General features: G+C 44.3%; 1 protein-coding gene across 6 annotated transcripts in view; it reads right to left on the reverse strand.

Moving 5' to 3' along the window:
- Positions 1-26,421, reverse strand: part of dock10 (dedicator of cytokinesis 10) — a 57,776-nt gene extending 31,355 nt beyond the window's left edge. For 4 of the 6 annotated variants that reach the window (XM_076734306.1, XM_076734309.1, XM_076734308.1 and 1 more), the window contains exons 1-2: positions 7,391-7,681; positions 531-650 (exon numbers count right to left, since the gene is read on the reverse strand). In XM_076734306.1, the coding sequence (XP_076590421.1) occupies positions 531-650; positions 7,391-7,549 (279 nt within the window). In that variant the 5' untranslated portion in view covers positions 7,550-7,681. Of the gene's footprint in view, positions 1-530; positions 651-7,390; positions 7,684-26,192 lie in introns of those variants that run through there. The other 2 variants (XM_076734307.1, XM_076734310.1) reach the window with 2 other exon arrangements.
- Between the last annotated feature and the right edge of the window lie 252 nt (positions 26,422-26,673).

Raw genomic sequence — 26,673 nt, forward strand, 5'->3', positions numbered from 1 at the left:
AAGCCAGCTGATCCTCTGCAATGCGCTTTACCTTGACCTAATGTTATGACAGTGTGGAAGGATTTGTGTAGACCTGTGTTCAAATGAATGCTTTTTAAGGTGCTGTCCATATCATAACATGATGCAGCAAAGCAACATAAGTTTTGCTGTAGCTGTCAATGGTAACAGTCTCATAAATGTGACAAATTACTGCTTTTTCTTATTTCACCTCATTGTGAACTGGAAATCTGTATTTTTCATGGGTTTCAGATGTTTTAGTTGCCTTGGGCTTTAACCCACTGAAAATGGCATCTCAAAATCCTCATTTTGAGCCTGGTGTTGTTGCATGTCGCCTCCATCTCTCTTTGTCCTTTAGCTCTCTGCTGTACACCTGTCTAATAAAGTTAACAAAGGCCCAGAAAAATACTTTCAAAAATGTGTCATGGCAGCTTCTGGTAACTTGAAATGAGTCAAAACAAACCGATGAACAACTCAATAATGAACTGAAGCAGGACTGAACCACAAGCACACAAACACACAAGCACGCTTACCGAGAAATCATTGTCAGGGAATAGGAGCAGGTCTCTGAGAGGGTCTTCCTTCAACTCGTCTCCCAGTTCAGAGATGACAGTCTCATAGTCAAGAGGATCGATCAGCTTCGGCTTCTCCTGCTGCAAATGGAAACACCGAGACGTTTGATCAGCATTCGCTCGCTTGATACAACACAATAAGATGCAGTAAGATAAGCAGTGAAAAGTGTCAAGTGTTGAAAGCTGCCATTGAGGGGATCGAATACTTCCTGATTAGCAACATTTTCTAACTCTCTGCTGTGATGATGTCTTTATTTAACACTTATATAGTGAATTTTTGTTTAATTTGTTAACCGAAACCTTAAGTAAAGGATATTTAGTGTCAAAAAGTGATGCTTTGGCATCTACACTGTAATTTGGCACATTGAAGATTTTCAAATGATATAAAAGCCTTCTGTGTTTTCATTTCATATCTCATATCAATTAGCCGATAATGCGAAAGCAGAAAAAAAGCCTCAGTGTAATGAACTTGAGACACATTTTTCTTGCAGCACAAAGATTTTATCAAAAGCAGTATCCAATGCAGACAGTCATAATCATTTCCTGTGTTATGCCATGACATCATTAGGACCTAAAAGTATCGAAGAGGAAGTAGCACCACCACCGAAGCTGAAGCTGAAATGAGCCTCAGACACGACACACAGAACAGTACCATTAAAATTAGCTGAGACTAAAAAGAGAAATATGAGTGTGAGACAGCTTCATTTCAATAAACATTACACAGGTGGATTTTCCAAACCACCAAACTGAAACCTGTAAAGCGACGCCGCTCTTCAGACAGAACAATCCATTACACACTAACTCTCTCTTTCCTCAAAGAGGTTTAAAACTGTGCTGAGGGATTATGTAACGGGTCAACGAGTCATTTTCAGCATGTGTTTTACAGATAGAGCGCAGCGCTAAATTACATCTGTCATTCAGAGAACAGCAACAGCAGCGAGGCGAGAGCTGGAGCAGGCTGTGGTGAGGCATGTGGAGGAAGTAATGATCTCTGGTTTGGTTCACACGCATACAGTGCAGACCGGGGCTTTTGCCCACCACAGCTAGCTTAACAGTCAGAACAGGCCTCCTGGCGCACCACCAAGAGAAGGCACAGAGGGGAAGAGCAGGAACGTAACTCAGCTGAAGGTGATCTATGTTTTAGGGCAGCTCTTACCACCCATGCTGCATACTGTTAACGTCTACAGGAGAGTACACGGATTTACACTGTCAGCATGATTTATGCTCCGTCCAGGCCTGCAGTTCATCAGGAGTGTTATTTTCTAGCTCTTTGTTCCATTCTGTAACTGATAAGCCAAATAAATTGTCAAACGCCATAATAATGGATTGAAATTTTGAATCAATTGTATAAAAAAAAAAGCTAAAAATGTGCAGCATTTTCTCAAACATGAGAATTTGCTGCTTTGCCCTGTTTTATATCACTTCAAATCTTTGAGTTTTGGGCTGCTGATCGATAAAAAACAAGCAGTCTGAAGGTGTCTGCTTGGGTTCTGAGAAATCATGATCGGCATTTTTCTTATTTTAAGCATTTAATCACTAAATCAAATAAAATGCTCATCAGATCGATATCGATTGAATCGATGATGGAAGTAATCATTGGTTGTAGTTTTGTGGCAAACAGTAATGAGCTGATTAATGACATGAGAGACGCAGTGGGCAGGCAGGTATGTTTAAGCTTGAGCATAGTGACTCTGCCCTGACCCACGTGACGTCAGAGTGAATGTTTGAGGGGGAAAGCCAGACTTTCCCCCTCACCAGCCGACATCATTAGCTGTGCTAGGTGTGCATCATTGCTACACACATCATTTAATAAGCCGACTTCAAAGCGCTCTCCTCTCTCTTCCTGTCACAGAGCCTGACTCAATGTAGTGTAACAAGCAAATCTTCAAAAGAGGAGGAAATGAAGCACACAGATATCATAAAGCACAGATACAGTATAATGGCCACAGGCTGCGGGCTATAATCATTAAAGCTGTAGAAATCACAATTATGACTACGGCTGAAAGCGTAGAAGCACTAAACCCAGTGTGTTAGTCAATAAATACTATTTGAGAGCGTAACGCCTTGACATTGTAACAACAGGCAGAGATATAAAGTAAATACATACAATTCTCAGGTGGTTGAAATCCGACCGCACTCGTTTGCTTTTTATTCTCTTCCTGAAGGTGATTTTGCTCCTGAAGCTCATTGTGAGCAGAGCGTGTAAGGTGTTACAGAAAAAAAAAAAGCAGCAGAACTCCCACTACTTAGAAAAAGGGGTTAAAGTTAAATTAAAAGTGAACTAAACAAAGCGCACGTCGGCAGGCATGTGCTCTATCAGAAGCAGAACTGACACTGAGGGTGGGTTTATGAGTGTGTGTCCGCGCACGTGGATGTAGAGGAAGTTGATTTTGGTTTCCAACACACACGCATACAACCGAACGCACAGACAGCTCCAGCAAAAGTGAAACCAAACAACCAGGCCGACACATCATTCTCTCAAGGTCTTTGACAGTCTGTGAATTCAGCAGATGCTGCTATCTGTACTGGACAAATGAAGGGTACAGACAGTCAATTTTTACAATCTACATTATTAAAAGTATGCACACACACACACATAATATGAGACCACTCTCTACAGTCAAGCACTATCATGCACTCACACACACACTCTAACTCAACCTCTCAGCATCTTATCTTCCTCTGTCCAGAGTTATCAACAGCACACCGTCACCCCACACATTCACTCAAACATAGCATGAACTAGCACGCAAACCATCAGCTTCCTGTTCCAAAGTGGACTGTCCTCCTGCCCCTCCTGCATGACACACTCTGCAGCACACGTATATAAAAAAAAAACATATGCAAAATGAAAGCACACCCAGGTATTCACTGATGCATGTTCCCCTTCAGAATACGCAACAACATTAATACACGATAACAGCTATGTCTATGTTCGCCTGCACACACACATTCACTTCCCCCAGTTTAAACCTTAATGCAGAACAGAGATCTGTACAAGAGGAACACTCCCAAACTATACCTGCTGTCAACACATTGCATATGGTGCCGCCATCAGGCTTATTATTAGGCTATTCCCACTTTAAAGGGTCGATTTGCTTGTTGCTAAGGAAAACATTCAGGACATGTTGTATCAATTCCCTCATTATTTTTGGCACATTTTGACTGAATTTTAGGCCACATTTGTCTTACAGCAACATTTGGATTAGTATATGGGACACAGTGAATGGTAGACGTCCATTATAATCTCAGGTACATATCTCAAAATCTGAGCAAACAAATATGCATCTGCATGGCTAGATACCACCACAGCTGTGTGAGAAAATATGATTTTGTTCCTATAAATCACGGGAACTGAGCCCTTAACGCTTCTGTGATTACTTTGATACAGAGAAGTCATACTTTTTAACATCTGGCTGTCTTTTATTCAAATCTGAGGTGGTGGTACGTGCTGTAACCTACAGTGTGTGGAGTCTTTTGGCTGGTAAGTAGAGGCCAATTTTAAGGGTAAAGTCATAATATCAAACACAAATGAGTGAAATGCAAAGGTTTGTCATCTGTGTCGCTTTGAGCAAGACATTTTATGATTCAGCAGAGGCGACGATAAAGTCTGTCTCATGACTGCAACGCTCATGTTGACGAGAGAGTGAAACAAAAACGTGGCCCTGCAGGACTACCAGGACAAGACGTTTCAAAGTAAACCATTAATCTTAATCTACCGTATGTTTTCCTAATTTAATAACCGTTAATAAGTCTTTGATGTTTTGCATGTGAAACAGTGAATCATAATTACGCTCTCAGCACTGCACTCCTTCAAACCTATTTAACGTCAGCAGCAACCTCCTCTTCTTTCACCCTTTCACTCCCTCCATCCATCCTCTGTTCTGCACCAGCTGCCTCAGCTGGCTCCATCCCTCCAGTCCTCCCTCCCATCCCCTCCTATCGCTTCCTCATTTCATCAAACATCCTGAGCAGCGTACTCCTTTATTTCTTCATCCTTTGATTCTCTCCTGTCTCTCCCCTGCTCCCTTGTTCTCACCCTATTAAACATCCCTTTTAACACCTCTCCCTCAGTACCCCACTCCTCTGTTTTCGCTCTCTCCCTCCCTCTTAGCAGGGGTGAGATAGAGTGGGTCTTGGTGTTGGTAAACTACAGCTGTGTGGAGGGCACAAATAGAGCACTAGACTGGTGGCTCACAGCATGGCTTTCCTCCAGCATAACTTTGAAGAAGGGAGTGAGACGGAGGAAGAGGAAGGAGGGGTCTGAATTAGTCGGAAGAAAAAAAAGAGAAGCAGAATGAATCTAAGCTGGGAAGTGATTAAGATAAAAGATGGAGCGAGGGTTCACCTCTTTGCACATTATGCGTGCAAGCTGGTCTGTGTCATTCTCAAGCACAGATTTAAGGGCTTTTCATTTTGTTGAGGGAAATTTGTGAGCAAAGTGTGACCAATACAGAGACAGGGGGAGTGTGGAAGAAGAGAGAGAGTGTGAAAGATTGATAGGGAGTAAGAGAGAGAAAGGGGGTGAGCAGGGGACAGAGACAGCTGAGACAGCAGAGAGGAGAAGAAACAAGACAGAAGCCATCTGCTTTACATCATTAGAGCAATACAGAGTTTGGGAGAGACACAGTGGGACTAATGGAGGCTCATACTTCTAAGAGAAGTTGCTCCTCTTTGTGGTGGCAGTTTGACGTGTTGAGTTTTTTTTTTTTTTTTTTTCTCGAACTTCCTTCCTTTCCACCAAACACAAATACTACAGTTTTTGTGGTGGGTGTTTACTTAACACGTCTATTTCAGGCTGTCCATTGAGCTGTGTGAACGTCTGTGCATGCATGACTGTGAATAATTGACATGACTGTGACAAATAATTCCCAAAAATCACACAGTTCGTCAACGGCCAATCAACCAACCGATGGCACATGATCGAACGCCACACAAGAGGTCTAAAGGGGTCTATGCCAAAAGAGGACTGACAGCGGCCAAAGAGAGGCTGGAAGATGTGCATTCTTTCCCCAACCACAGTGTCAGTGACAGAGGGTTAGCCAGTGGTTAGTGTCAAGCTTGGAGGGAGAGACGGAGGGAGGTACATGGGGTGTCTGACAGCTAGGAACGACTTAAGCTTAAGCTTAGCTTAAGACCGTTTTCCAAACATATCTACTGAAATACATACTTGTCATCAGTTTTATGAACACAAATCCTGACCAGAAATAGGAGAAGGCTCTCATGCCATTAAACAAGTTTTAAAAAATTGAGTTGGATTTGTCTTTTGGAGTTCTCCATGGCTCCATACTTGGGCCACTACAATTCTCCATCTGCATGCTGCCGCTAATATACATGGGTTTCATTCTTACATGAGTTTCATTTTTACGCAGATGACATACAGCTCTACTTTTTAGTTTCATCCTCCTAATATCTAACAACCTGACTCTCTACGTGAGTGTCTAATACAACTCTGTGTATCTTAACACTGACAAAACTGGCCTGGACACCCGTGTAAATCACCACTAATGGATCAAACATTAGATCACTGTCTTTCTGCATAAAACTGTGTTGCAGAAATTGTCAATTGTGTTATTGACAACAGTGCCACCTGTATTTTTACTACTTTACAGAAGAAAACTATTCCCAACAATTGCATTTTGGAATAAAATCTTTGAGCCATTTAAGCCTGGAACAGTGTGACACCCTGTAACAATGATGACTCTCTTTCTCTGACATGGAAACCAGAGAGCAAAAGGAAGAGTCAGTGCACTAGTTCCTGGTGTCGCCTGGCTTGACTATATCAGTACATCTTATACTTTCAGTACAAGACTCAGCAGGAAAACACACTGCAGTGTAAACTAACATAACTCTAGCTTGCCACACAGACCAGAAAAGCGGGCACCAGAAGAGATGGTTTATAGAGGGAAAGAAAAGAGAAACAGAAAGGGTGACTCTAAAGATCCCACCCTGCCAAAACTCTGACATTTTTTCCACTAGGCTCACAGAAACCAGGGTCTTTCTGGGAATAAAAAAATCTGGCCAACACTAACGGACACAGATACCAAACAGATGTCTGACGTGCAGCACTGTACAGAGGAGTCAGTAAAGAGAAGCACACATGTACTTTCATGTAATTCATTCATCGGCTCCCTCATCCAGCCATTCATTCTCTCATGCTTTCATTGATTCATTCACTCAGCCGAACAACTTTCATCCACCATCTTATTCATGGTTCTGTTTGAACAGCTATATTTATCATCTTCTCTGTGGGGCCATATGCAGAGAAAGCAGTTTTTTCCCACAGAAACTAGATTCCTCATGTCTGACCCCACCATCCCCCTCTACTCTCCCCCCTCCGTTTCCGTTTTTCTGCCTCTCAGCTGTGAGGCGAAACAACCAAGGCCCCATCATTGATCATACATGAACCTCTGCAGCAGAGAAGAAGAAAGAGGCAATGAAAAAGAGAGAGTTGGACAAGAGACGGCAGAGAAAACAAAGCAGAACTGATTGCCTGTGATTGAAGTTCTCCTAATTTACTGTTTTCTACTATTGTCTTAATTGTAACACATGTTGACTGTGGTGAAGCCAAAGACAATTTTCCACAAGTTTCTAGCCTAAATAAAGATTACAGACATGGTAAAAATTCCCTCTGGCTGAGGACATCCATCCATCCATCCATCATTACAATTTAAAAGAAAACCCAAAAAATACATTTGTGCACATCCAAATATGATGCCATTGTGCACACAATTACTCCACACCCACATACTGTCCTCTCCTCTACCTGCCCACACATGCATTAGGTAGGAAGTCAATGGGGAGCTGGGGGTGCTGGTTACCATTACAATGACGGTCAGAGGTGAGGTGGTGGCGGTGTAACCCTCTAGGGTGGGAGTGGCAGCATCCAACGACATCTGGTCCTGTCGTGAACACATGTGACCACAGTCAGCCCCGCCCACTGAGCGCAGGAGCAGGACCACACTGGCCGAACAACCCATAATCCACTGCTGCCGACTCCTAGTCCAGCCTGATCCCGTCCTGCAGTGTAGGCGTCACCTGAACTGAGGTTCTTTGTTTATCTACCTGAACTCAACTGTCTGCCCTGATGACACAGTCAGCCCCTGGTCCAGCCAGTGGTGCTGTGCTCTTTTCAAGCCCAGTAGGATAACTGAGACTCCATCCTACTCTTCCCTCCCCTGCTTTGCTTGACTCAACCAGTCCTGCTTTGCAAGCTTTCCGTGTCTTCCCTGCACTGCTCTACTCCAGCCTCCAGCTCCTAATGTTGCTGTTGCTGAGCTTACACACTGGCAGTCTTACATGGCTCTCTCTCTCTTTCCCTCTCTCTCTCCCTCTCTCTCTTCCTCTAATACACACACACACACACACACACACTGACTGCAGCTGTGCACGGTTCAGCCCAGCCCAGCTCACCCAACAAATCACAATCTGCAATGGCTGTCAGCTGACCAGAACCAGCTGCCACACGCGCACACACACACACACACACACACACACACACACACACACACACACACACAAACCAACATAATTTTTCTGATTTTCATTCTGCAGCACTCTCCTTCACTATTTCCCTCCCAATCACACCAGACCTTTCAACTGGGAGTTCTGCTGCCTGTGTTTGTGCTTTTGCGGTTGGCGCAGGATAAAAAGCCCACACTCTGATTTGGTCGAATAAACTGTTGCTTTTGTTAAAGAAAGAGTACGGAAATGTGTGTGTCTTTGCATATGCATGTGTTTGCTACAGTGAATTCAGCATGGAGGTTGGCAGAGTGTGTGTGAGGCTCCAGGAAGACTGTTGGGGAGCGGTGAGAGAGGCTATTGAACAGAAAGTGGATGGAAAGTGGGGAGTGGGCGGCTTTACAGATGAAGCGTGCATTTGGAGTTTTAGGGCAGGAGAGTTAATGTGAAATTCTGTTGACTTTGGTTCAGCACAGAGGCAGGCAATAGGACACTAACTGGGCTTTCAGTATGTCTAAAACAAGTGCTCTAAGTATAAAATTGCATTAGATCAGCTCTGATGTCCCTGAGTGCCAGCGACTATCACTTGTGTTCTCATGTCACCGTAACATCTGGTCTTGCTTTTCCTCTTCCATTTTCAGTGCGTGTGGCTAAACGAAAAGACAGAAATGTGCATTCTGAGAACAAAATGGTTTTCGTATGTTTGCAGCAATTTGAACTTCTTCTCATTATAAAATTCCCCTTGCTCTTCCTTGCCAGTCGTACTTGCTGAACCAGAGGTTGTCCAAACATAGATTTCATAAAAGATATGGACGTAGCACCAGTTACACCACCCAAAGGTTTCCAAAGGGTTGCTTTGAAGCCTGGGTTTGGGTTTGCTGTTCTTTGCCATCTTTGTCAATCAGCCAGAAACCTTTTAATTTGATTAAGGGGGGAGGAGGTGGAACAAGATTGAGCTTAACTAGAACAACAAACTGAATGTGACAGGCTGAGACATCTGTCAGTCAAACAGTGCCCAAAGCGTACTTCTTTTAAGCCTCAATGCTTCCTCAGTGGAATAAAATCACGGCTATGACACACAGGTGAAAAAGATCTTCAGACGCTACTGTGCTATTGAAAATAATTTAATAATGCCCTGACCATTGGTAGAATATGACTTTTCTCTTAACTTATGGTTTGCAGATACGTTGTTTTTACACGACAGAGGCGACACTGTGTATACATGATAAGAGGTGACTTAAACAATGAAAGAAGGAACGAGTCACACAAGTAAATTTGAGTCAACTTCACATTTGACCTGCGATGCATTATAATTTAGCCGTGTGTATGCCTTGTTTTCAAAGGCTGTCAGCGGATCTGTAATCAAGTGACACATAATGTATAGGTAGAGACATTTGCACGCTCTCAGATGCCTGCAGAGAGTGGGAGGTAGCCATGGTGATGCTGTTGGGTCATGATTAAGGCCATTAGTGTCCATGCCAATGTGACAGCAAATCCTGCCCACCACCCACATAAATGCTCATTATTATAATGCTTTACGTAGCTAAATATACAACAGCACACACAAACACGCGGAGGACGCCCATGAGCGTGCACACATATGGAATCACTATTCCTCTCCCACACTGTACAAATATCAGTGTGCCCCACTCAGTAGGAGATGACAGTACATATGTCCACTGCAATGTACAAAGTGGGGAGAAACATTAACCGCACCCACCGCCACCCCTCCCCACTGCCTCCTAAACCACCAGCTCTGACTGAAGGCTCTTCAGTGCAACATGCCTGATGGCAGCAGCTAAAACACACCGAAGTCACAGAGATGGGCTTTGTTTGTACGCCAGGCCTCCACAATGGTCCTGTCATGCTAATATGCCCACACACTCATGCCCTGTAGATGCCAGCAAAGCCCGCGTGTTACACAGCTAGCTTGGTGTTACGCTCTCATTCACTCCGCCTGCCTTCACACTGTTTTCAAACACAGATGATATCATGGTGCTGGCTGCTGTAAGTACGCTCCCATCCAAATGTTCGTCAAGGTTTAGACTAATGCAACTAATGCAACCCATGCGTGGATGACAAGATCTTTTCATTCTCAATTCTGTGGAATTTAATTAATGCTAAGTTGCTATTTATGTTTTTTTTTTAGGAATTTCTCCGTCCACACACACTAGGTTTATATTCGCGGGCTCTCTAATGTTCTTTTTTTCACAGGATTTTTATGCACAAATGCAAAATATGCATAAAAAGAGTAGCTGGAAGCATACTTGCATTTGATATTAGGAGAGTCTGCGGCCAGATCACACCACACTCATGTCTTTCGCAGACGATGATATATATTAAGTACTGTAGTCATCAATTAAATTACAATTCTTGGCACGTTTCCCAGAAGAAAACACTGCAGTGTTAATGCAGAGCCAGCGCGGGAGGTAACTTGAGGGAAAGCTACAATAGCTACAGTCTTCTTTGCATTTTCGCTGTTTTGCTGGAGCCCTTTTTTTGTAATGGTTTCACTTCACCTCCTTTTAAAATAAAAAAGGAGAGGGAGAGGTGAATTTTAAGCAAAGCACCCGAGGCAACTCTCGGTGAATGAGAGCGTTGAATAAGTGATGAGGACCTCGCACTTCCACGGGAGGGAATGAGGAAACTGACACACCCTCTGTGGCTGCAGACACAGGCGTGGAGATGAAGCTGAGTAAAGCGGCTCAGCTCCCAGGACACTTGTCCTGGAGTTAGAGTCGGTTAGGAGAATAAATAAATCACACAATGAAATGGGAGAACAAAACTCTACAAGGATTGTGTCACATCCCCGGACACAACCACAAACACTGTGAACACGATGAGACGGAATGATCGACTCTTTGGTTCTTCAGTCTATCTGTTATTATCTGTAATGTTTTATTTTATGTCATTCACTTTCCAATTTCCAGCAGCAGACAGCAGCTGATATGCACTGTAACCGTTGTTTCTTACATGTTCTTTGGAAACTATAAATGACGCTGTTTGTTTGAGGAAACGGAGAGAAGTGTTAAATTGGTACATTTGGTAAGTCCCTGCTATTCTTGACTGGAACTTCAGGAGAAAGAATAATGATATTATAATTACATGAACAATAGAGGAACACAGAGGTGGTAGAGAAAGAGCTCAGGCTTTTAAACAGTTTGAAAAAGTATGAAGAGCCATTTGGTAACAATAATAAACAGGCTAAAGGTTAATGATAATGAAGTATTCTATTGTCCATATATGTGTAATTGTATGCTTTGCTGTAGTTTCTACCACCAAGGAGGACATAAGCATTTCAATGCATTACTTACACAGATTCTCTGGGTTTGAACATTGTTGGAAATAACAACATGTTGGCCTGTAGGTCTGGTCGTTTATTTGACTTTTTAATGAATATGTTACATATTAGACCTTTGAGCTTTACTTCAGTACTTGTCAGAAGTGTTATAATGTCAGCTGGTCAAGGCGGATCTACTTTCTTATTGTTGCTAATTCATTGCAGTTCCAAATAGTTTATGAGCTAATCGTTTATTTTGTCTGTTACTAGTGAAATATTTTCTCAGTTTTCCCAAATGATATAATAGGGAACTTCCCAGAAAAATAAAGAGTTAGCATTCAGTTAGTGTGCGTGTGCGTGTGCGTGTGTGTGTGTGTGTGTGTGTGTGCACCTTTGTTATTGTTTGGACCTACAGTATCCATGCCTAGGTGTCCTCCTTGTGCTTGCCTGTGCTTCCCTGTGTGACCGGGGTTAAGCGGTGTGTAAATCTGAACCTCTGTGAAGGATGACATCATCGGGGTGTACAGGGCAGTGTGCCGCCATCATTTGTGGAGTTAATGTTTTCCAGCTGTACAGCCTCAGTCTCTACAATCCTCCTGTTCCCGGCAGAGCAGTTCCTCTGCTGAGCGATACTGAAGGTGACAAAGCAGCGGTTATGTACAATGGATTTGGACGAGTTTGATCTGTGTGTGTGTGCGCGGACGCTGCATACACACGTAGATTAACTTTTTAGACAAAAAACAAACATAAGCCATTTTACTGACTCCAAATACTCGGCCAACTAGGCCAAGTAGGAAACCACAGTCCATTAAAAACTCCCGCACACTGCCTTGTAAGCAGTTAGCTCTGCTATAGTTAGGTTCCCTGCAGAGCTGCAGGCTGACTCATGGCAGCGGCGTTTGATGTGGTGCAGAGCTCCACTCAGTTTACTTGGGAAAACACTCTCCTGTTCCCATGGTGACCACAACAGGAAGGATGCTGTCACTCACTCAAGGGTGCTGGGCTCTCAGCAAACTACGGCTTGGCCCCTTGCACTCACAGAGCATCGAGAGGGACACAGGGTCAGCCTCCTTCTGCCCCCCCCCCCCATTTTCACACAGCAGGCACACATGGTGTTTCTCTCTGATGAGCTGCAGAGATGCAGAAAGTTCACCGACTGTACCGTAAAGTAAGGATTCAAAGAAGTGAGCGGCTGAAGGAAAACAGGACTTTGAAGACTACAAGCTTTCAGATCTGGTAATATTTTTTCACTGTTTGATCTGATTTGGTCAATGTAGATGGACTTCATCACATGACCGGTGTGTGTCTGCAACTGTCGTTCAGCAGACAGGTGGTTACAGTAGAGGGTAGCTCATACAATGATTGCTGTGTTGTTTACAGTGATGTTAATATTGTCTCAATGTCATCCTGATGTGCTGTTCTCAGTAAAACCTCAGCCTGCAGATGCAACACCACAGCACACCATCTCTTGCACAAACAGGAAGATAGACAAGGTCTAAAGAGAGTGCGTTTTTCACCTGATGCACTGAGGTTCTCCAGGAACCTATTTCTGCATGATTCAAAGCAAAAAGTCTTGCTAAGAATTGATTAGAGAAACGATTTCAATGGTTCAATGTTTCAACTGGTTCATCATATTTTATGATGGTGTTTCAGGTGGTTGCACACATTTATGGCATTACCCTGCTGTGCTGCAGCTGTGGCAAAATGAAGAAAATATGTGCTTTTGACTGTCATTTTAAATCCGAAACAGTTTAACACAACTGTTGAAGCACAGGATTTCACTTTCAGCTGGCGGGGTTTTCTTGATTCTGACTCATTTTTGTCTTGATATTGTTGCTCCTCCACAGCTTTCTCTTTCGTTTCCTCTCTCTCTCTCTCTCCCTCACAGGTTAGATTTGTTTTTGTGTCTGCCCCGCTCTCCTGATGCCTGCCTGTCATGAGTCGTCTTGTTATTTGTAGAAGGGGGAAATTAGAAGCACTGGGTTTGATGCAACAGATCGCCCTCCTAATGCAAACACTGCTGGAATATGTGAGAAAGCAATTGCAAATATGAATCAAAATTACTTATATTTAATATGCAATACATGTTGGGAGCCTGAAGACGGAGTGTGTGGAATGTCTGACTCAGTCGTATTTGGCTCTGAGTCCGGCTCTTCCCTCGAGGAGGCAACAGGAAGAACTGAGTGCAGAGCCACAGCACGCTGCCAATGCCATCTAGTGTTGACAACTGGACACAGCAGGCTGTGTGGGCGACGAGTGTGCCGCTGTGCCAGTCTCCACACCTCTGTGAAGCAGCTGCGCTCACTGCCACGTCTTTAATGAATGACCTCCAGGAGGCGCTCTGTGCCAGAGATGCTATCTGGTCTTCTGGCAGCTGGTTTGTTTGGAAAAGGAAGCTATTAAAATGTCTTTAACTGAGAACTAAAGTCCCGAGGCAGGAGGGATGTTGGGGGAGGGACCAGGAGATGGGAGATGAGGTGGAGAATATGGCAGAGGGGAAGTTGGTGAGAAACAAATGCCGGGAAGGGGGGAGGCTTTGTTAAAAATTTCCATTCATTCTCCTTCAGCTCACCTCCCTCTTGAACTTCACCCACCCACTCCGAACAACAACCAGCCTCACCTTCTCTCCTGTCCATCCATCGAACCTACGCTCCAAAGCACTGCTGAACTCTTTTCGACACGACATTTCTACTTTCTCCAACAGTTCAGTAAATGCAGATACACACACATACAGCTCGGTTCTTGTGACAGTTACATCTGCGAGATTTGAATAACTGGCTTTATTATAAGAGACAATCAGGCAGCATTAGATCACATAGAGCCCGACAGCTTTAAAAGGTAAGAAATCAATAAATAAGAGTGTAATTGAAAGCAGGCATTATTTTATCTTTAACCTGGAGGCAAAGCGGTAATGTTTTTGATTCTTTAACTTATTGTGAGTTTATTCCATAATTTATCAGTCATATGAAATATAAATTGGATGCAGTACATGTCACAGAGGGGTTTACATTCAACATCAGGGAATCCTCCAAGAAACAGACTGGCCGAGGCGATGGGCCATCCACATCTGATACATCTTATCTGGTGGTCAATGTAATTAGTAGATTAGCAAATGTATGGTATTTGCTGTGTAAAATAGAGCCTCTGCTCCCTGAGCTTTTCCCTAACATTTTGTGTTTTAGTTTGGAAAAGTAGATCAGTTTTTATGATATCAGTGGAGGAGGCCCACATCGACTATAAAACACTTTGGGAAACAAGCTGGACTTTGTGATCCTGCAAGGACGTTACTGTTCCTTGATCTACTCTGTGAAACAGTCCTTTTATCTTGGCCTTAATGGCATGAAACTACCACTTATACCTGTCTACCTGCCTGTTTCGTTTTAACATTCACTCTCTGACTCACAAAAATGCCTCATAAGGGAAAAATCTGACCGGTGAGACGTGAAAAGCTGGTGTCATTTACCGGCCATGCAGCAGCAGAAACACACACAGCTACTGTACTGTCACAGAGATGGTGTCTCATTAATTCATTCTCCCACGTGGCGTCTCTCCACATCTCCCTGCTGTTTTCTACTCCCTGCCCTCCCCCCTCCTCTTGTCCCGCATCGGGCCTCAGCCGTCTTTGCTTGACGGCTGAGGTCACCAGCTCTTATGTGCTCTGCAATAAATATTTGCGATTATACCGATACATGTGCACATGGGGTAGTAAAGCTGTTTTTGGTCCATGTGGTACTTTTAAAATGTGTTGTTACCGTTACTGAGAAACGCAGATAAAGTTTCAGTTCAAACTTCAAGGCAAGTTTACGGTAATAACAGCAAGCGGAGCAAAAGAGCTGCTCCTTTAATTGTAATTTTTTCCATCCAGGAGCGAGAACATTGATTAGAAACAGAAAAATGAACCTCGCTGCAGACGGAAGAGGTCTATGCCAGTATTAATCTGCTGATCAAAACCTGATAATACTGGAACGAGTAACTGCAGCAACATAATAAACACCAGTCCAGTACGGTGGTCGTGATTATTCTCTCAGCACTGCCATGTCTCCGTTGTTTCTCTGTGATCGTATCGGGGCCAGTTACACAGCTGTTAGGCCTCTCCTGCATCCTGTCCAGGTAAGACAGTCTCCGACCAATAAGACAGTTCACTGGCTCCTTCATGCGGGCCAAGTCAAACTCTGAAATAGCCCAAACTCTCCTCTACCTCCGCTGCACGTCTGTGCCTCTGACACTCGGAAACCGTAACTATTCCTTAAGCAATTATCCCTAATGATTTCTGCTTCCTGTAACTCTGCTAGCTTGAAAAATATGTCCTTACTCTGAACCTGCCATATTCATCCTAAATCAGGCCCGAGCCAATATTTACTTTTAAGCAGACATGCCAGAAACACATACCGGCACGATGGATGCTATGGTTAAAAGCTACTTTGGTTATGAACAGTCACATCAGCCTCATTACAGCCAGAGTAAGAAATAAATTATAAGACTTTATGCCAGCCCCCAATCTACACCCTCACAGAGAAGAAAAAGCCCAGTCGAATGCCTGCTTCGCAATAAATCATTCAGTCATAACGCCTACATATGACACCTACACAAAGCCCACATGTAACCTCTGTGTAACCTCCACACCAGCGCTGACTATCTACCAGACGCCCACTCAGCACAACTCCCAGAGGTCCCAGATTAGACTGAGGACGCAGCTGGTCTGAGGACTTTTCCTCATGCCTTTTCATATGATCCTCCCTTACCTTTCCCTCCTTACCCCCCATTCCCTCCCCAATTTCTCCCCCTAAAAAAATCCCTCCTCTGTCTCCCCCTCGGTGCTTTTTTTTTTTCCTCCCTTATTTCTTTTGCAGATCCCCTTTCAGCTCTCTGGCTGACATTTAAGGCGCACAAAATTGATGTACGCACACAGAAAGATACAGAGTCAGACATGCAGCGAGCCAGCGCTGACTCGTAGAAAGGCTTTAAATCCAAAGCAGAAAAAGAAAAGCAGAACTCCTACAGACGTCCGTCCTCTCACATCAGCGTCCACAGTGTGTCTGACAGTCATGGGTCTGAGTGTTGTTTCTTCACCTTTACTACCTTCACTTATGGAACGTTTTGGCTCGGCGCTACGTTTCCTGTGGGATGCATGTCGGAGAGGCACACCTTTGTGTCAGTCAGCATGAATAGCAATGAACTGGTGTCTTTGAATCAAATCTATCTCCACTGCATGAACAAAAATGTGTGACCATACACTGACCATACACCCTCAAGAGTCCTATTAATGAGATAAGAATACTTAGATAACTATAAATACATCAGCATAACTCATGTAGGCTTTCCATTCTCACGCTGACTTCAGTTTGTCTTGTCTAATTACAGAATAACAGCATAAAGTTCTGGTATCCACTTTTAAAAACAGTTTGGGAAATATACTTATTAACTTTATTGCCGAGAATTTCTCGAAAACCTTGATGGCGCTCTCCGGTCTGTACGCTAAGCTTAGCCTCGCTTAGCTTAGTTTAACTAAATGTAAAGACTGGAAATGGCTGACAAGAAGTTCAACCAATATCTTTAAAGGATTTGTTCAACATTTTGGAAAATACTGGGGGATTGTTTACTTTCTTGCTGACAATTAGATGAGATGGTAGACACTGCAACGTGCTGCTAAATATGAAGCTGCAGCAGCCGGTTAGCTTGTTTAGCTAGCATTAAGAAACAGGGTGAAATAGCTAGCCTGGCTGTGTCCAAAGGTAACAAATGTCTGCCAAGCTAACCAAGCTAACCGGCTGCCGCAACTTCTGGTTGGATGTTTTTCAGCCACAGTTAATAAAAAAAAAAAAGTAAATCTAAGTAAAATGTTTACTGTCCAGTTCTTAGATAAGTAGAAAAAAAGGATAATGTGCCAGAAAGCCACCAGTGAAGAATATTTATTTTGATCCAAAATTTCACCCAATGAGAATATTAATGGAAGCCATATCTTCAAACTATAGGCTTTTTTCAGACAGTTATCTTGTGCTCTGACCAGTTATGCCAGCTATGTCCTCTTGTGCGGTGCTACTTAAGACAACACATTATCTATAAGTGAAAACTATCTGTTCTATTTCTATCAGGCTCTGCAGACATAATAATGTGTGTGCCTTTATCTCTCTGTGTGTATATGTGAAGGGATGTGGGTAACTGGTGGTGAAATTTTAATAATGGCTGCTTGTTTCTGTCTCTTTCTTTTTTACTTTCTGACACCAGGGCAGAGAGGACAGACTCGGTCAGACAGGATTATTGGGGGGTCAGCCGGGCTGATCAAAGCTGGCGGGGAACAGTCAGACAGGCGGAGCAGAGAGGCACTAAAAGATCTTAGAGGATTCGACCATGTAACAAAAGCACGGATCTTAAGTTTTAAGATTTATTGACTTTGAGGACAAATGGCTGACACATTTTCTTTACATCCGGCCAATTTGTTGCCAGATTATATCAATCCTGCGCTCTCTCTGGCTCACCCTGTCCAGCCAGTGTTAATGAGGGAAAGTCCACATCACGTATAACTGCCACACAGTGTGTATGACTCTGTGTGTGTGTGTGTGTGTGTGTGTGTATACAACAGGCGAGGGCAGCAGGGCATGGAGGTCGGACGGTAATGGCAGTAGCATATTCAGGCCTCCTACTCCGGAATGCAGAGAGAGGGAGAGACACAACACTGCAATTCACTGGCGGAGAACTATTCTTAGTCCAGTATGTGAAGTGGACTCCCCCCCAACCCTCCCTCACCCCCGCCCTGGGGGCCATGGAAAGAGCCTGGACGGACGAGTGGACATGGCGTCTGTCTATTAAGGTACGGGGCAGGATGGCGAGGCTCGACGGAGAGCTTCAGAGAAAGAGAGCGAGAGAGAGGATAAAAGTTAAGCTCCAGCAAGGCAAAGCCCGGTCAGCTCAGTCTGAATGGAGCAGTTCACTGGCTGTGAAGCCTCTCCAAAGAGCCTATTGTAAACGTACATTGGCACAATGCATGGAGCCCCGGGGACCTCTCTCTCCTCCTCTCATGTGACCTCTCGCGAACACTGACACACAGACACATACTTTCTCTCGATCCAGTTTTCCTACCTAGACTAAACAGACTTTGTGCCTTCTTATACGATTCAACAATTGGCTGTCTGACAGTGCAAAGTTACATGTATTTCATGGGGGGGGGGGGGGGTGAATTTCCTGTGCTCACACACCACTGAGATCACTGTGCAGCATCACGCAGAGTTCAAACAGTGGGGGAATTCAGCCAGAGACAGCGTCACTAGTGACAGTGACAGTCTCAGATTCATTTTTCTGCTGTGTTCTCTGCTCTTTGCTTTTATTTCTCTGTCCTTTCTGAATGAGTCATTGAGAAGATGGGGACCGACGCACACCAAGGCCTGGCAGTGCACGGTCCTACTGTTATCAGGCAAACATGGCTGAGTTGTCTGCAGCTCAGTCATAACAAAATGTCAAAGAGCTATTCATCTCCTCTAATCCCTCTCTCCATTCTCTTGTCTGCATGCGTACACACACACACACACACACACACACACACACACACACACACACACACACACACACCGGTGACACTAGAAGCATTCACTCAAAATAACAAGGAGTGAGAAGTGGAGAGCAGGGTGAATGTAAATCCAGTTGATTTTGAGAACGCAAGAAGGAGCAGAGAGGAAGTGTAGGCAATTAGGGAATTCATGTAGAGATGGAAAAGGCAAAGCGAGAAGACAGACAGACAGGGAGCAGAGCAGGGGGGGGGCTGAAGGTAAGAAGTGAAAATGTAAAAGGGAGCGGTAAGCGAAAGTGGAGGGAGGAAGAACGGAGGGGGAGGTGGGGCGAGGGGAGGTTTGAGAGGAGGAAGAGAAAAAGTAAGTGTCACCCCGCTGATGAAATCTCTCTAGTGATATGAACACACATTTAGGTTGCATCGCATGACAAAGGCGCCATGAAGAACTGCACAGCACGGCTTCTCAGAAAAGCTGCATGCTGAGTTGTTCAGAGAGATACAAAATGTGTGGTGGGTGTGTGTGACAGAGCAAGATACGACATCCTGTCTCACATTGTGAAAGCGTGCACAAACACAACCTGAGACACTTTTCACAGCCCGGTTTGACTCATACAGAGCAGCCCATACGATACGACATACAAGCAAACCGGGGTGTTGAGGGGAAACACAATGTGAGGTGCCTCTGTGATAGTGAGTGACGTGAAACAGTCTTTCACAAAAGTTATTTAATTTCATGTTTTATAACATGTGCAGAGCTGGTCTTTATTCTAGGCAAGTCGTCCCAACTCCACAATAAACCCCGATAATCATCCTGTAAAATTTAATAGTGCCATTGCAATGTTATAAGCCAAAAGCTCCTTTCTTGATTGTTCTTGCTGGGAGAGTCTCTTTTCTTTCACAGTCTTATTTATATGGTTATACAATCAGACTGTGGTATGATTTCCAAAACCCCAACTTATGTAAGAGAGTGACTTCGCTGGCAGGCAAAGAAACTTTGCCTCTGTTGATTTGTGAAGCAGCTTCATGTCCGACTCCATGGATATAAAGACAACAGCGCAGTATTTGTCCCTGAGTGTTGAGAAATCAAATTTCTTCGAGAGCTGGAACACTTACACGAACGTCCACGGGGACCAGAAATGCTGCTAGCGTGCAAACTTGTGAATCTAGCACAAAGTCACTAACAACTGCATGCACGCTCAAACATGAGGCCGCTAAAGCTAATGAGAAACCCCTGACGTGTGCAAACACTGCATGTAAAAACATGAACATTGCATTACAGCTGGACAATAGCTTGCTAAACACACAAACACAGGACAGAGTGTTTATAAGAGGACAAGTTATCTGCAGTAGAGCCTCAGTGTGGGCTCCTCTGGGAGGTGAGACAGAGATCTACTGAGCCTCTCTCTTCCTCTTCTCACCCTTCCTCCCCCATTCTCTTCATGGTTTTCCCCTCTTTATGGTCTAGCTCTCTAAAATGATAAGACTGGTGATGTCTGACCCAATTATAAACCTGATTCTGGCTCCAGCTCCACTGCGGTCCCTGTCATACCTTGCCTTGATGTAATCAGAGGCATGTGACAGAAATGTCTGGATCAGTGCAGCTCTCCTTCAGCGACTAGAAGCCGGGTCTACTGTTCAGGCCTGTCATTGTGCAAGCAATAACTGCACATGACCGACGCAGGATAGATAAATAAAATGAAAATATAGGATTGAATTTACAAAATACTTGGGAGCGTGGGAAGAGAAGAGCGATGGATGAGATGAAATAAGACATACTAGAAGGGGGAAAAGTAGAGATATGCGAGGAGCGATAGGAGTGCTTCCTGTTAGAATTCCATCCCAATTGACCTTCCTCTGTTGCCGTGGTAACAGAGGCATGGCTGTGGGAGAGTAGGCTAATTACTGGTAATCTTACCGGTTTCTCTCCTCTGGGACAATTGATTTTCAGCATTATCAGTCAGACTAAGTCGCATGAGACGGGCGTATTAGCTGGTGTTGCGCGCTGCCAGCGACTGAAGTGACACTGACAACTCTCTTCTTGGAACAGAGCAGCCCACTGCGGTCAAATCGAGATAAAACCCACGCTGACACTGGTGAAGTGCAGCTACAAACCCATGCATGCACGCTACAAGATTTTTTTACGCAGCTCAAACGGTTGGTTTTGCAGAACCACAAGTGCCACACAGAGACACACACACACACACACTAGGCAGCTGTGCATGTGGACAAATGCGCAGGTCAGCAGTCATGCACAATGCATCCCAGGCGGTTGACATGATGTGTCATGAGGGGAGAGCAGAGAGCCAGACTGACAGCACGTCGTCCAACGACCACACACACCCGCAGCACATCACTGGGTCGTGCTGGGTAGATGTGCCCCCCCACCAACAAATGACTGCTCCACGCTGTCTGACACACATTTCAGCTCCAGACAGACAGACATGCCCAGTAGTGGTATTTTACTAGAAAAAGAGCAGACACACGCATGCAGAACATGACTAGTAAAAGCCCAGAAGACAGACATACAGGCTGGCATACATGCAGTTTCACAGAAAGCAGAGAAAATTAAACTAATCTAATGTGACAAGACAAAAAGGGTTCAATTTCCAGAGAGAGGAGAGGAGGAGAGAGGAAAGACACAGACATCTGAAATATCTTCCTTCTTTTCTTCCAGAGTGTAAAGTGAGATGAGTTAGGTAAGACGGTATAAATCCTGAGAGGGAGTGAAAAACAAAAAAGACAAGCTCAGGGCAGGTCAATGAAATATGAACACCTTTATCAATATTTGAGAACATCCAGTGCAAGCTTTGGGGCATATCGCACAAAAGAACAGGAAGGAAAAGCACTTGAACTTTAACCAAAGTGTGACCCTCTTTCTACATGTTACAGCGTGAGTGTGTGTGTGTGTGTGTGTGTGTGTGTGTGTGTGTGTGTGTGTGTGTGTGTGTGTGTGTGTGTGTTCACATTTTAGTGTGAAGGCCAAAGAACACATACTGCTCTCATGCGATTAGTTTAGGAGAGCTGGAGCATGCACATGAGTGTAAGGGTGAACCGCACTGGTAAAGGACCACCATGGCAAAGGTTTTTTTTGCATTAACTACAACTCACATGCATTTAACATCACTGTCAACCACTTTCCAAAGCACTACACTATACAACACAGAAGAGACCTTGCTTACAATTTAATCACTGTAAAATTATTTTTCATATTGTTGTACATGTAATATCTTGGGATTTTGAACTGTTGGTCAATTATTATTATTCAAATAATTGACATTAGCCTGCAACAGTGAGATATATTCATGCTCTCTTTTGGAAAATGGTCAGCAGCAGCAATGAGTTAATAAGGTTTATGTACACCAGACACCTTCACATGATACGATTACAGAGCCATCTCTGTGACTGGACGACAGACGCTGGTTTGTAACAAAATGGAAAATTCACGGTAAATGCCTGGAGACTGGGAGTGGGCACCAGAAATAGTCAATATGTGATCAGGCATGAAGCTTGCACCATAAGGGCACGGAGGATGCCAAGGCAAGGCGTGGCATAATCTGGAGCCAAAGGAAAGTCAGGACCACGGCCATATCACACCAAACATAAGGATACCATGTGGAAAAATGCATGGGCGTACATATGGCCATAAGCAGCGAGCGCTGGTGACTGCATACCAGCGACCCCGTGCTCCTGGGCAAATAAACTCTGAGCTGCAGTGGGATGCCGGGGCAGGCATGTTGGCCTGAAGGTCTGGCTGTGTGGTTAGTGTGGCTGGCATCCTCCTGACATGTGGTTCATCCCAGCAGGCAGCCAGAGTCACAACAAGAATGACACTTGTGTCTGCACGGCTATGCTGCTCACTCTTACTGAGAGTCATAACAAACACACCCACCCTGATGCCAGTATCTAAAACGCTTTTAATGTTGATGTTTAGGTGATTTATATGACTGACCTTCAGCTGTGTTTGATACAAAACCTGCATCACAATCTTTTACATCGAACATATCTTACATATGTCTGTTTTTATGTTTAATTTCATTGTTATTTGGCGTATAGCAGCTCCAAAGCCAGACAGGCCAGAGAAGATGTGATGGAAAAGATCCCATGGTCACTGAAGCAGCAAACCATACTTAAAAAAAACCTCAACCACTATTACATCCTTCATTCTTGTATCTATGTACCCTTCCATGCTCCCTGCATATTTGAGGACGGGTGGGCCGACCAGTATGAGAAACAGTGAAGTAGTCAGACAGCACTGATTGCTTTCACAGAGCAGCTCATCAGAGGAAAATACAGCATACACCAGAGGGATTTACCAGGTATCACGTATGCTGCACACACACAGGAACACACACGCATTCACACACGCTTCAGAAACTGATCTAACCTGACCGGGGACCCACGCAGAGCAGTGGGGCAGTCAGAAACACAGAGGAAAACAGTGTCCGAACTAAAATATAGACGAATCTGAATGAGTGAAGGCATGGAGGGATGGGGAGTTAAGTCAGGGGAGGGGGTGGCGTTAAGTGAATGAGGGGAAAAAATGGCCGCTATGAAAAGAGAGTGGGGGTCAGTGGGAGAGAAAAAGAGGCTCACGCTTCGATGAATGTTATGCCATAGGGGCTGATTCTGCTGACCTGGTTTCTTTCGCCAACAAAAGGCCATGCATTAACACACTCACAAAAACACCCACACACATGCACAAAACGCCTATGGACATTTACACACCCACTTAGCCCAAGCGTGTGCAAACAAGCGTTACACCTACACATTTACACACATGCTTACTCTTCTATCCCGCTCCCCCCCCCTTCCTCCCCATGTTCCTGCATCCTATATCTGTATATAGAATGACTCCCAGTAATTATCTATGGCTTTTCATCTTCAGAGATGTGTTTAAGATGTAGGGAAGAATTGAGTCCGTACCTCACACTGGAGGATGTCAGAGACAAAGCAGCAGGTGTATTTGCACACACTGATGCAGATTAAAGTATCGGACATGGTTTCCATATCAGCTCTGACTGTTAAACAAACCAACTTTTGTGAAATGGTTAGGTTATCTGGCCAATTCTGCATAAGAATGTGAGATATGACAACATATGCGTGAGACCTTTCGACCTTTCTCAACCATCTGAGATGCTGAACCATTTCATGTTTATACTTTTAATAGCTCAGGGTGTATTCAGCTGTATTATTGTATTGTGAGCAATGTCATGTATCAAATAAGAGATCATTGACTTTTTTATATGATTTCTGCACTGATATGATACTTTGACTTGTCAGGTATTTAATTCAGTGGATTATAGCAGATGTGCCTGTTTTTTTTTTTTTTATCCACTAACAACTTCTCACATGATTTAGCCAGAAAATGTATTGTATCATGATATATATTTACATTCAGTGGTGGAAAAAGTATTCTGATCTTTTACTTAAGGAAAACTAGAAACACTAAAAACACTCTGTAGGTAAAAGTCCTGCACTAAAAATGCAAATTAAGTAAAAGTACAAAAGTATTTTATGCAGTAGAGCATAACTACAAAGTAGCATAAACATGGAAATACTCAAGCAAAGTGCAGGTACCTCAAAATTGTACCAAAGTACTTGAGTAAATGTACTGAAGTAGTGTACATTCTGAATATTAAATGGGTTTTATGCATATTGTCCACCCCTCATTCAGCATGTATTTATCCCTGTATCCCCCAAAATAATGGGGGCTTTAACGACTGTTTGCCTTAATTAGCATTACTGTTTATATTTGATACTCTAAAGCACGGTGATACATGCTATCACTTTCTCTCCCCATCTATCTACATCTCCTTTTATTTAAAACTTGTCTGTATTGTGTTTGCTTGAAAAACCACACACTCAGTGAATTCAGCTGCGGGGCTTTGAGGCGAGGCGGTGAAGCTCAGTGTGCTGTGACTGCACCGCAACATGTGTATCAGTGTCCTAAATGATACCAACACAAGGTGACCCACCAGTCAATTTCTACATCCAGTCAGGGGATCAATAAACACTATTCTGTTGTACTCCATTTGGGGACATGACAAATGCATACTGTCAGTGAGCCTTTCCTCTTAAGGCTCATGCTTGTCTGTCATATTCTGCTCTATTCGGCTGACCAAGCTGAACATCTGGATGCTCACAGAACATGTCTACTTCCCAGTGAAAAACACATTGTAATAGCAGGCTTTCATTCGTTGTGAGTCCATTCGATTCTCTTCCATTTTAATCCTGTCTTCTGCCACACACACCCCATTTGACAAATATCACATTTTCCCTCTTTATTCCAATCAATTCTCACTGCGCTCTGTTCTGCATGTGTCCCACTGACACACTAACACCAGAGTGAAGAGGATGTGGAGTAGCAGCAAAGAGACTGGAGTGGAGTGACCTTTCTCTATGCTAATCTCTACAGAATGGGCAGACAGAGAGAGAGAGAGAGAGAGAGAGAGAGAGAGGGAGAGAGAGAGAGAAACACACACACAGACACACACACGCAAAACGTAAGGTAGAGGATTTGTCCTCTGCCATAAATCAAAAGGACATCATCAAAACACAAATCCTTCTCCTTGCGTGTGTCTGCGCGCATACATGCTCGAGTGAGGCTGTTTTTTCCTGGATTACCCCTCCTCCCACTATCCTGTGTGTCAATCAGAGCCTTTCATTATAAGGCGTGACACACCCACTGGAGCATGCATTACGCACAATTCGCGATGTAACAGCCTGATGATAGAATTAGTCGTAAATGGAGCCCAGTGGTCGAATTCATCGCCCTCCCTGCTCCTCCCTCCATCTTCCCTGGTGTCTCTGTGCACCGCTGGGCAGATGTAAACCGCTGCCTGTGCCATGCCGCATCCCACTATCCCACTACCAAGCCGCTATGTGCTGCATTTCATTCACTTCAGCCAGCCACGGTGAAATAAACTCCAACCCACAAGGGGATATGATAGGCTCTGCGACTTTATAGCCACGTTACCAGCCAATACCGGCCAATCTTTCCAATAGTGGCAAAGAAATGTGGCGATCCCTGCACCTTCTGAGCTCTATCCGTTTAAACGTATTGAATTGTTCCCCCCGCAGGATCAATAGACAGAGGCTGAACAGCCCTGCTGCACCGTGCTCATCCCCTGCAAAGAAAGATGCAACATGAATGCCAATGTCAGGTCCGCAAGAGCTGCGGTGCAGTGGTGCGGTGCGTCCTCTGGAACAGATGATACCAAATCTAATTCACTTCCAGATGCAAAGCTTTTAGGGGCCGCGCCGCTCAAAGCGACCAGCGGTGAAAAGCTTTGGGCCCACAGGTGGTGATGCGTATTCTTTCTTTCTTTTTTTTTTTTTTCCACTACCACCATGTTTTTACGATTCATACGGGTCCACTCACCGTCACTGCGGAGTGTCTGACTGCGTTGCACGCCGTCTGCCGTATCTCCGCCGCGCTCCCCGGTTTCAGCAGGTTCTTGGTGAATCTCCGGGTCGATTCGGCTGCCATCTCCTCATCTGAGCGGCCACCGAGCGCTATTCAAGCTGGTAGTTTGTGCTGCAGTCAGACCTGGCCCTCGCTCCTTACATGAGCCGACCGAGCTGTGTTTACACACACACACATACACACAGACACAGACACAGACACACGCGCGCACATACACGCTTCACACACACACCGTCGGTCCACACGCGCAGACAGAGCGCGGGGTGCAGGAGATGTCTGTGTCAAACTGGGCTGGAGCAAAAGCAGCGCTTCCGGTTATGACTTTCAAAGTAATCTATATTTAGCAAACCCGAGCGAGGTGGGTTCGTGACTAAGAGCGGTGCTTTTATTTTGAAGGCTAGCAGCATGGAGTACAGCGTTTCTATTCTATCTCTTC

Source organism: Chaetodon auriga, chromosome 7 (assembly GCF_051107435.1).
Source record: "Chaetodon auriga isolate fChaAug3 chromosome 7, fChaAug3.hap1, whole genome shotgun sequence".
In the NCBI taxonomy this organism is placed as follows: domain Eukaryota; kingdom Metazoa; phylum Chordata; class Actinopteri; order Chaetodontiformes; family Chaetodontidae; genus Chaetodon; species Chaetodon auriga.